Source organism: Lolium rigidum, chromosome 4 (genome assembly GCF_022539505.1).
Source record: "Lolium rigidum isolate FL_2022 chromosome 4, APGP_CSIRO_Lrig_0.1, whole genome shotgun sequence".
Taxonomy (NCBI): Eukaryota; Viridiplantae; Streptophyta; class Magnoliopsida; order Poales; family Poaceae; genus Lolium; species Lolium rigidum.
This window is the reverse complement of record NC_061511.1, coordinates 62,116,761-62,128,798: the sequence shown is the minus strand read 5'-3', so window position 1 is coordinate 62,128,798 and position 12,038 is coordinate 62,116,761. Positions and strand designations below refer to the sequence as shown.

The 12,038-nt window shown below is 50.1% G+C and overlaps 1 protein-coding gene across 1 annotated transcript; it reads right to left on the bottom strand.

Moving 5' to 3' along the window:
* Nucleotides 1-9,850: 9,850 nt before the first annotated feature.
* LOC124708649 (diacylglycerol O-acyltransferase 3-like) lies at nucleotides 9,851-11,560 on the bottom strand. The gene is made up of 2 exons (XM_047240324.1): nucleotides 11,268-11,560; nucleotides 9,851-10,907 (listed from the first exon to the last, which is right to left on the bottom strand). Exons 1-2 carry the CDS (start codon nucleotides 11,529-11,531, stop codon nucleotides 9,993-9,995), a joined length of 1,179 nt encoding a protein of 392 aa, XP_047096280.1. The 5' UTR covers nucleotides 11,532-11,560; the 3' UTR covers nucleotides 9,851-9,992.
* Nucleotides 11,561-12,038: the final 478 nt, after the last annotated feature.

The following is a 12,038-nucleotide window of genomic DNA, read 5'->3' as shown; positions in this document are numbered from 1 at the left end:
TGATGTATATATAAGGCACCAGCGACCAACCACATCAAGTGTTGAGTCATCCATCTATTCCAATACATGTCTAGGGTTACATCTTACATGGTATCAGAAGTCGCCGTGGTCTCATCCACCGCCGCTGCCATAACTTCCGCAAACACCACCGCCGCCTCCACTGGGGCTCTCTCTGGTCTCACCTCCAGTACTCCCTCCGCTGGCACCACCGACACCTCCGCTTTTAACGTGACCCGGACGCTCAGTGCAATCACCACCACCCAGTTCCCTCCACCGTCGTCTTCTCCAGCACCACCTCCACCACCGGATTCACAGTTCGGCATCGACGTTGCCGCCCGTGAAGAGCGGCGGCGGCAAGGGATGGAGAATTGGCGTGCACATCGTCAGGAGCGGCGGTAGGCACTCGAGCTGCAGGCCCGCCAACAGCGTGAGGCGGCGCACGCGGTGGATGTAGCGGCGTTCTATGCCCCTGGCCCCGCAGCTGCCGAGCGCGGCGGCAACAGCGTGGCAGGAGGAGGCGCTGGCGGACACCATTGCGGCGTTCGACGCCTCCACGGCAGAAGAGGCGCGGCGGCTCCGGACGGAGGAGATGAGCCGACGGTGGGGTGATGAGCGCCGGCGCCAGTGCGAGGAGCGGGACGCGCAGTATCGTGAACGGCGGGTGGCGATCGAGCGCCGGCGGCTGGAGTCGCTCGAGCGCCAGCAGTAGCTAGCGGCGGAGGAACGTCAGCAGCGGGAGGCGGCGCTGGCGGGAACGGAGGCGGCCTGGGGGAGGCGGGTGGATCAGTTGGCGGCGGAGGCCGACGCATTGGCGGCGGCGATGATGGAGGCGCCAACGGATGAGGAGGAGGCGCCAATGGAGGAGGAGGAGGCCGAGGCGGAGGAGGAGGAGACCGAGGTGGAGGACGATGACGATGAGTTCGAGTGGTCCGACAACGACGGGCCGCACCCGGACGAGACGGCCGATCAGCAACGCGCGCTCGTCGAGTCCTTCGAGTCGGAGAAGAAGCTCCAGGACGACGCCCGTGCCCGCAAGAGGCGCAGATTCGTCGCACCGTCGAGCTCTCCCTCTAGGCGGCGCAACAGGGGAGGGCGGACGTCGACGCACTGCTCCAGCAGCGGCGTCTGGCCACCGCCCTACGCACGGAGAGGCGGCGCGCGCAGCAAGAGCTGCGGCGGAGGGGAGGCGACGATGGGGCGGAGCCGTCGAACACACCACCGGGCGGTCAGTAGGCTAGGTTTAGATGAAATCTAGCCGTTTTAATTCAAACTTTGTAATATATAATCAAATTTTAATGAAAACCTTTATTTTCGTGCACCAATATTCATTTGGGGAGGGCGTTTGGGGGACGCGACTAGAGAGCGACGTCCTCCAAACGCTCAATCCGGCGCGGTTTAGAGGACGGTTTGGGGGACACGACTGAAAAGATGGTCTAAGAGCATCTCCAGCCGCGTCCCCCAAAGCGTCCCCAAACCGCGCCGGATTGAGCGTTTGGGGGGCGTGTTTTGTTCGTGCCGCGTTTGGCGGACGTCGCTCCCCAGCCGCGTCCCCCAAACGCCGCCTCCAAACATTTAAAATACTTCTTTTTAACACGGAACCATTTATCAAATATAGCATATGAATAAAAATGTTTACGAGGATTGTTTTCAAATTAAATTACAACAAACAATAAAACAAGTAAACAAATATTATAAATAGGGCTAGATGCTAGATCAAGGTGCCACGGTATTTCCTTTGATCCTCCACAAATGCTCAACGAGATGAGCTTGAAGTTGATCATGAACATTGCTGTCACGGATCTCTGCGTGCATGGCGAGAAAATCAGCAAAATCAGCAGGCAACTCATGATCAACCTCCGCAAGAGGGCCCTGACACTCATAGGGACCAACATGTGTCCTGGCATGATTCTTGCGGTCATCCTCGATGATCATGTTGTGCATGATCACGTAAGCCTGCATCACCTCCCACATTTGGTCGTGAGACCAGCTTAGAGCAGGGTACCGGACAATGGCAAATTGTGCTTGAAGCACACCAAATGTCCGCTCGACATCCTTCCTGCAAGCCTCCTGTCGCGTAGCAAAGTGGGAATTCTTCAGACCTGATGGATTCGATATTGTTTTGATAAAAGTGGCCCATTTTGGATATATACCATCGGCTAGATAATAGTCTTTGGTATATTGGTGGCCATTGATCTCATAGTTGCATGGTGGAGCATGCCCTTCCACTAGTCTGTTGAACACCGGAGACTACTTCAACACGTTGATGTCATTGTGTGATCCCGCCATGCCAAAGAAAGAATGCCAAATCCACATGTCATAATCTGCCACAGCTTCAAGCACCACACTGCAATATCCATGACGCCCTTTGTATATACCTTGCCAAGCAAACAGGCAGTTCTTCCATGCCGAGTGCATGCAATCGATGCTTCCAAGCATTCCAGGGAATCCTCTGGCAGCATTTTGTGCCATGATCCCTGCAGCCTCTTCCTCAGTTGGCCCTCTCAAGTAGTATTTGCCAAACTTTCCCACCACAGCTCGGCAAAACTTGTACATGCACTCAATGGCAGTAGACTCACTCATGCGAAGGTAGTCGTTCTGTGTATCGGCAGGTGCTCCGTATGCAAGCAACCTCAGCGTCAACCATGTCCTGGAGGGACGCGATGATCAGCAAATGCTCCCGCAGGTCGTCGTCGAAGGCTTGCTCGTCCCCCAGCAGCAGGGGCGAGCATCCATGGCTAAAGCAAAATCAAAATCAATGGTCAAAATTGCGCCGAGGCAGACGACGCAACGAACAGCGGCCAATCACGCCTACCTGTCAAGTCGTCGAGCACCTTGTGTGCGCGGAGGTGGGGCGGATTTGACGGCGCGTTCCGGGACGCGCTGGCGAAGCGGCGACGGCGGCACGACCGGCGGGAGCCCCAGCCGCGACGACGGTGCCGACTCTCAGCAGAGATTAGACGTCCAAACGGCCAGGAAATCCAGCGGCAGCGGAGGGGTGGGAGGCGGGAAGGAAGGAGCGACGAGAGAAAAGACGCGAACCAACGTTTTATGCAAATAGTCGCCGACATGTGGGAGCCCGCCTCGCTTTTCGTTGTGTCCGGCGTGCCCGGAGCGTCCCCTGTGGGACGGGGACGGGCTCGGGAAGCCGGACACCGTATCGGGCCGCGCCGAACAAAAATGGGCTTTAGGGGACGCGGCTGGAACTGATTTTTGGTCCGACGCGCTTCAAATTGCTTTGGGGGACGCTTTGGGAGACGCGGCTGGAGATGCTCTAAGGCTCAAGGCGCACATGCATACTTCTCTGCCCTGGTCAAACAAGTAATGATCTACGGGATCAGCGCCACGCCTTAGAAACTGACACGTCAGGTCAGCCTCCCTGGCAATACACTTGACACCATTAGTTTGCATTAGTACAATGACAATAAAGATCTAAAAAAAAGTATAATGACAATAAAAGTAAAGTAAAATAATCCATATACTATCCAAGAAAAATATTTGGTGCCAGGCAAGGTTCAGGAAAGCGGAAAAAAGCGTAGCTTATGCGCGCTGAAGCGCAATGCAGAGGCCTTCCGCATCGATTGCATAAGCGCTTAGGCAAAAAAAGCGAAAAAAAAGGGGAAAAAAGCGCCGCTTATGCGCGCTGAAGCGGGAAGGCCACCGCACCAATTACGCTTAACGCTTGCTTGAACCTTGGTGCCAGGTGAGAAAGGTACCAACAAAGCTGCACCGGAAACATGAGAAAAGCTGCAACCTGTGTGGATGAATGAACCTGCAATCCCGTGGATCAGGCAACTTAGAGCGATTGATTTCCTCATCGGCAAGGTTTCAGATTTCATCTGCTTCTTCCACTCACACACAAGTTGCTCCTCACTGTCTGAGGCACTTGTTGAAGTAATCAAAATTTACATTAGCCAACAGGACAGCCGAAATGAAAATAAATAGAAGCAGGATATATGGGTAGTTAGTTTCGTGAGGGCGCAGGATGTTGACTTACAGTCTGAGCGACAGCATCTATACTGCTAACTGCAACAGCATTCCGACAGTGATACTCTTTAAGGTAGGTTTCATAGTCAGACCAGGATATGTAATCCCCCATCGGTAGCAGTTTGTCCCATCCCCACAGCTTTTCCAAGAGATCTTTCGAAAAATGAAGAACAAAATCATCATCGTCAGAATAGATATGGTCTTGATTCATGTTTGTCGAACAGATCCCAACAGTATGAAATAACAGTATGAAATATAACGATGAAGGAAATAATGACTGGAGGGGAAAGGGGGAATGCAACGTAAACGTAAATGCGAATCAAGAAATTCTGCACGCAAAGCGCAGGTAAGATTTGAGCAGTAACGAACAAAGGAAGAAGCATGGTAGATAGATAACAAACTATGAATGCTAAATTTTACCATGGTACTTGACAATTGTTGGCCGCGGCATCCCACTTGTAAATGTGCCGCACTTCTTATCCTCCTCCATCTCTTCGAAACAACATGTAAAATACTCCCTATCCCGTTCTTCCCTGTTCTAGCGATCCATGATCGTGCCACGGCTCCAAAATTTCGGGCAAAGACCACCCCAATCTGCTCTAGGGCTTCCTAACCGTCTGCAGGATTGAAAGGATGGGGGACGGAGAGGGCAAGAGTGGTAACATCTAGGGCTAAGGGCATATACATTGGTTTAGACGGATGGTGTTTGTAATACTACTCCATATCATCTATAGACAATCATATAGACAATGTATACAATAGTCTGTCTGTAAGTTATCTATTTTTAATCATAGATGTATGTGAGTATAAGTTATAGACACCCTTCATACAACAACAAAAATGATGTCTGTAAGCTATCTATAAGAACCCTAGAGACTGTGTGTAACTTTTCTCTCTCCTCATTCTCTTTCCTCCATATCACCAAAACCACCTAAGTCTATAACTACCTCTTACAGACAGACGAGACATCACCATTGTACATGTCCTAACTCCTAAGGAGCAACTTCAACCATCGGATGCCATTGAACAGACGAGATCACCTGACAGTTTAAATGGGCCTGCCGGTTCAGGCAGCCTACCAAAGAAACGCGGCTGAAGCCATACATAGCATCCGTTTCGCTGAAGGATTTATGTTCGTGGGCTGGGCCTATTTCCGTTATATCTCGATTCGACTGCTGCCTTATTTTCCCGTTCCCATCCGATCCCCGAACACTTGCACGTTGGATTGGTCCTGCTGAAGATCGGGTGAAACTGAACTGTGATGAGCAGTAGTCCGTGATGGACGACGGGGCTCAGTTGCGGTGGTTTGCAGAAATGCAGAGACTCTATCTAGGTGCATCTGCAAGGGTAATTGAAAATTTCATAGACCCTGCAAGCCCGGAAGCGTTGGCATGTGTCGAAACTCCGTCTCTTGCTAGTGATCTCAATGGACAACACATCCATATAGCGATAGATTGCTTAGAAGTGATAAACAATCTGCATGATGGCAGTATCCCCAAATATGGTGCTTTACCGAAAGAAATAGAGATTAGGCGGCAACTATTTGATTCTGCCAGTTTCACTCATGAGCGAAGGGAACACAACATCGAGGCTCATAATTTAGCAAAATCTGCTTTTTCTCTACCTTTTGGCCGCCATATTTGGCTTCAGAACCCTCCTGAAGTTTGTTGTATTTCTTTGAACATTACTCAGTAATAAAGTTTGTGTTTATGCTCAAAAAAAAATCTGATCCCCGAAGAGGAGCAAACGGAGCAAAATAGATGCGCAAAATTTTGCTCCTCTAAACGATGGCCAACAATTCCAATCCCCTAAAACATTTGCCCAAATTTTGTAGGATTTAAACGACTTCGACTACAATTTACACATAGTTCACAGAAATAAACTAAAATATGAATGAAACTTAAACTAACAAACTAAAACTAGAGCTTAAGGTAATTAAACTAAACATCAACCGAGGCCGCCGTCATTATTTCCGTCTCCTACCCCGCCACCTAGTCGTCAAACACGGAGAAGTCGAGACCATCATCGTCGTTGCCGCCTCCTCCTCCTCTGTCGCAGCGCCTCTCGTCGTACATGGTGTACGCCTCTGCCGCGACGCGTTCGAGATTTTGGCGGCGGAGGTTGGCCATGTACTCCTCGTCGGCGCTTGGCCTCGAGGCGTTCCCATGCCTCACCGTCCTCCCTCGCGAGCTGGGCCGCGCGGCCGCAGGGAGGCGCGACGAGCTCCGGCACGGGCTCAGCGGTGCCGAGCGGGAAGTTGAGCTTGCCCCACTTGCTGTCGTGGAGGCTGACATCTCGATGTCATGCCGCCACGCCGCCTACGTCGCCAACTGGAACATGCCTAGCCAGATCCCGGTCGGTGATCTCGGCCACCGAGATTCCATACTCGCGTTGCTGCACGCCATGGTAACGGCTGCGGTGGCGGCGAAAGGCAGCGGGGGCGCTAGTTTGGCGACGCTGCCCGCCGCGGTTGCGGCTGGCACTGCGGATGGGCGGAGGGGAGCAGCGGCGGGAAGATCCGGCCATAGGAATGGGTTTGACGATGATGGGGATGGTTTTGGCGGCAGCCAAAGGTGGTATCGTGGGCGGTGCAACGATGGGGATATATTTGCTCCTCAATCGGCCGCCGAGAAAATATAGGACGGGATGGGAGATGTTTGCTCCTCGGTCGGCCGCCGAGAAAATATAGGAGGGGATAGAAGATATTTGCAACTCTTATTTGGTAACAATAGCTTAATATTGTTGTTGTTAACTTCAGAGGCGAGGATATTTTCGGAAAATGAAAAGAACAAGTTTGGTGCACGAGCCCAGTTGTACGCTTGGTACTGCTACGGGCCCAGGCCATACCCACCACAGGAGGCGAGATGCAAGGCGATCCCAAGAGAGAAAGGCAGCCCAAGTGGACAAGAGGACGTAGGGAAGGCATCAATGATAATTGTAATGAGATGCTCTCTTCTCCCCTCTCTCCTCCGGATTTCATCCCCTCTTCTGTATCAAATTCGAGACTACGATCCAGCTACTTGTGCGTGACGCGAGGGCAGTGATCTAGTACCTAGCATGTGGTATCAGTAGCAGTTTCGATCCCGGATTTTTTCGTCCTCTCAGTCGCGAGATCGCTGAATTCTGTCGGAAAACCAGTTGAAGGGTGCGGATCCTCAGCGGATTCGCGCAAAACACCTCGGGTGTGCCCTAGATCGATGTGCTGGGAGGCTAGCTAGGCACGACGGCGAGACATCGATGGCGGATTTCCGCAACTTGCTTGCGGCCACGGCGGAGGCCAACAAGGCCACCGCGGAGGCGGGGCAAATCAACCCCGAGCGCATCTCCGAGATCAACTCATCCCTGGAGAAGTTGATGCTCGCGCAACAAGAGGGTACGAGGACGACGTCTCGGATGGAGACAACGCTGGATCGGGTGATCTCCGCCAACACGGCGCTAGATCGCTCGGTTGCCGACCTCCGGCAGTCGATGGAGCGGGTGGCGATGTGGTTGACATTAGTGGAAGCAACTGCGGTCAAGCTCTCGACGAATGATCAGCCCAGCGGGGGCCGTTCTTCATATCGGACCCAGGGTGTTGCTACTGGAGAGGATCAAACCTCCATTCTCGCCCTGGTAAGGAGTGAGCAATCTGCAGCATATGATCATGAAATTTCTGGTAGTGATAATGATGAGGATGACTTGTCTAATACTGAACATACTAAAGACACCCCACACCATAATCATAACAATTTTGGCTCATGGTTACCCGAGTCATATTTTCCTAAGTTTGATGGAGAGAACCCCAAGTGGTGAAAGAAAAACTGTGAAAAATACTTCAAGCTGTATATGATAGAATCTTGTGGGTAAATTTTGCTACTATGCATTTCAAAGGAAATGAAGCACTATGGCTACAAACATATGAGGCATTGCATAGCATAGACAATTGGGTTACTCTTTGTGTAGGAGTTTTCACTAAGTTAAATAGGGATAAATATGGCAAAACTATAGACATTTTCTTTGCTCTTAGGCAGACTGTTAGTGTGGATGAATATGCACACAAATTTGAAGAATTCATGCATAAAGTTCTGTTACACAGCCATGCTTATGATGAGACATTCTTTGTCAGAAGAGTTATAGCAGGTTTGAAGCGTGAGATTCGCTCAGCTATCAAACTACATAATCCAAGTACAGTTGTTCTTGCTTTTTTCCATGGCTCAAACGCGGGATGCTCTATTGATCGAGGACTCTCCAACTCCACCAAACAAATATGCACAGAGAGATGCATTACGCCTGAAATACAAGCGACACTCTCAACTGCCTGGTTTTCTGGGAGCACCTCCAGAGCAGAAGAAAGCAGATGACAAAACAGTGGTTGTAGTCAGCAAATTTGATTCACTGAGGGCGCAAAGAAGAGCAAAGGGTGAATGTTGAAGTGTGGAGAAAATTATAGTCCAACCCACAAATGTCCTGATAAAATCCAGCTTCATGTCTTAGAAGAAATTCTGGAACCACTACCAATCGAAAAACCAAGACTAGAAGACACTGATACAGATTCATCTGACTGGTGCTAGTGATATACTGAGGAAATGATGAAAGTTTCAGTTCAAGCAATGTCTGGTACAAGTAGGAGACGAAGTATGCGTTTGCAGAGACAAGTGGGCAAGTTCACAGCACTTATATTGATACATTCGGGCAGCTCCAGCACTTTCATTAGTAAGGCATTGACTACTGACCTCAAGGTATTGCCATTGACTTCATATGACATAATATTGGGCATGGATTGGCTAGAAAGTCGGAACAATGGGAAAATGAGGATCAATTGGAAAAACAAAACAACGCGTTTCAAACATGAAGGGGCCAGGATTACACTAAGAGGTGTACAATCCAATCTAGACTCTTGTTCTACAATATCTGCTTCAACATTCAGAGGCTTGGTGAATAGTGGAGAGGTGTGCCAAGTTATTGAGCTGCTCCCTCTTGAAGACACAACACAAGAACAGAACAGAGACACAAGTGCATGCATCTGTTCAATAGCTTTTGCACCAATATAAAGTTATGTTTCAAGAGCCACAAAACCCTACCTCCTCATATAACATTTGACCACAAATTCCACTATTGCCGGGCACAAAGCCCATCAATGTGAAGCCATATAGATATGCTCCTCATAAAAGACAGAAATTGAACGGCAAATAAAAGAAATGTTGGACAAGGGACTGATCCAATTGAGCAATAGTTCTTTCGCCTCTCCAGTCTTACTGGTTAGAAAAAAGGACGGCACCTGGAGGTTTTGTGTTGACTACATAGGCCTGAATAGCATCACAATGAAAAAAACAAATACCATATGGCAGCGCTTGATGAATTGGATGAGTTAGCTGGTTCTCAATGGTTCACCAAAATTGATTTGCGAGCAAGTTACCACCAGATTAGGTCACCCAAACAATGACAGCTAGCTTCCCTCTCCAGTGCATAAAAAGCCGCCCAGGCTACCAAATGACGCGTGACCTATGCCCGTTTGTGACGCGCAGGTGAGCCTATCTCACTAGCGCAATGATGCACGATTTAGGCCCAGACAACCAGATGCGCCTCCAGTGTCCGGTATGCGCTTCCCCTATTTCTATTTCACAACACTTTTTAGGTTATTATTACTGGCTAGTGCCTAGTGCTCCGAGAATGTGATAAGACGATAATCTGAAGTGTAAACCTTCAGAACTGAGCGGTGCTTACAGGCTTCGCCCCCCACAGGCCTTAAAGATAGAGCCTTCCGTGGTCTCCTGTTTATCCCGATAATGAACTTAGTTTAATAGCTGGTGCTCAAAATTGAAAGCACGTAGAATTACAGGATGCCATGGAACCTGGCCTCTTGATTACCATGCGTGGCATAAATCTATAGTAAACATCATCAGCTCATTAAGCTCAGAAAATATACAACAGCTCGTCGGGTGTGATTATCTACAACATATTATTGTGAGGAAGTAGCAGTACACGTCTGTAAGTACAGATTGAACCAGGTCTAGATGACCATCATCAGTTTATATGCTCAGTCCGCCCCATGCTACTAAGTTTGCGGCTATGTCGCCAACATCAACCAAGTCTACACCAGTGCAGATGACACCATCCTTCCCTACAGAGCCGTCGCTCTGCAGTCGAACGTTCGGGCCTTCTCCGCACTTGCCCAGGCATTTGCATCTGACTACCGTGCCACTGGTGCCCAACTTGTCCTCAAACCCCTGCAGGACAGCAAGAGAGCCTGACTTCTTGCATTTGCCACCCACGCAAACCTCAATTCTGTTCGGTGGTAATTTGACAAGAGTGGTGCTGATGCTGGTGGTGCACTGTGTGGAATTCGCAGCCCCGAAAGGGATCTGAGCATCTGGTGCAACAGATTCTGGGATTTGAGGCACTATGATGGGGAAAACTGAGCTTGCAGGTGGTGCCGTTATGGTGGCACAGCGGCTCATTTTGAGCACTCCCCCCTCGCACTCGCTGTTGCTGGATTCCGACGAGCACGAGGAGCTATCTTCGTCCATGCAGGAATTAAGTGTGGCCATCCTCTTCTCTTCCTCCTTTTTCATCTTTAAGGCCTTCTTTGCCGCTTTCTTTTGTTCCTTCTCCCTCTTCTTGATGGCCTTCATCGCAGCTTTGTCAAAGTCCATTGCTGGGACAGCAGCAATTTGGGGCACCGACATTGCCATCACCATTCCTTGCTCAACTCCGGGCATCGACGAGGTGGCAACACATCCCATTTTCATGGATTGGTCCTCATCACAATCACTCTCACTTGATTCAGAGGAGCCATCTCCACATTTCATTGCGGCTTTTTTCGCTTCCTTCTGCTGCTTCTTCAGTGCTTTCATCGCGGCCTTCTCCTCTTTCTGCTTCTTCTTCAGCTCGTCCTCTGCATCCTTCATCTGACTCAGCTCCTGCAGCAGCAGCTCGGTGGCTTCCTGTATTCATAGATCCACAAAAAATTACAAAATCAGGGCCCAATTTGATCATATCTCACACAAAAAGTAGAGCATGAAACTATCAGTTAGCTAATTACCACCAAATTAATGTTCAATCAAAGAATTGGTGCTGAGCTGTTCTAAACCATTTTCCAGACCTAGCACGAAACAGAAATCCAAATCGCATCTTTAGCAACAGGGAGAGATGAGCAGAGCTATGCTCCATGTCATCCAAACCCTTCCGCAAAAACTAACCCTCTCTAATTGATTAGAGCCATGAAGTGGTCCGAATAGGAAGCCTAAATGGGGAACATAACCACAAACAAAATCGATTGGTGAGGAGGGAGGAAGAGGGCTCACGGAGAGGATCTTCTCCTTGGCCGCGTCGCCGGCGACGAGGCCCATAGCCCGGAGCTTCGAAAGGTCCCTCGCCGCCGCCTCCACCGCCTTCCGAGGCTCCCCCTCGTAGTACCTGAGGTGCGCTTCGTCGGCGAATACCCCACAGCCGCGGCCGACGCAGGCCACCCTGGACGGCGCCTGCCTCCTCCATCTCTGCCCGGGGACCACCGCCAGGGAAGCCGACGCGAGCGTTCGCCGGAGGGCAGCTGCACCGGTGAGCTCCATGGCGAGATCCCTTTCTCCCGGTCCGGGTCCCGAATCCGTCTACGCGGTACGATGCTTCATCACGCCTCGTTGCCATGAATTTACAGATATGCCCTTGGGAGGATACGTGGCGCATCGTGTGTGGTAGAGAGTGGCGGCGCTATGCTTGCGTTAGATTGTCGCTGGCCGCATGTGCCGTCGGCAGATCAGAGCCGTCCCGTTAGCACAAGGAGGTCGAGGTGGACGGCTCAGATTTCTCCGATGATAGGTCAGCTACAAATTACATAGAGCTAACATAGATGATATCAGCGATATACAAAACTGATTCAAACATTACAAAATGCATTTCTCTCAAATTAGTGTCCAATTGTTTGTGTTCCTCGCGAAATCATATATGAAAACCAACAATCTATCGATAAAAGCAATTTTGTACTACGGAGTAGTATAAACTTGTTTTCTCTACGGATTGAGTAATTTAAAATTTGATAAGACATGGATTGGAAAAATAAATGGGAAAATAAGTTTTCA

What these genes read in the sequence shown, in the direction of transcription:
- LOC124708649 (XM_047240324.1), bottom strand. Translation starts at nt 11,531, where the DNA reads ATGGAGCTCACCGGTGCAGCTGCCCTCCGGCGAACGCTCGCGTCGGCT. An exon ending in CCAAGGAGAAGATCCTCTCC is followed by an intron (nt 10,908 to 11,267) that starts GTGAGCCCTCTT and finishes CTATGAATACAG; the next exon opens with GAAGCCACCGAGCTGCTGCT.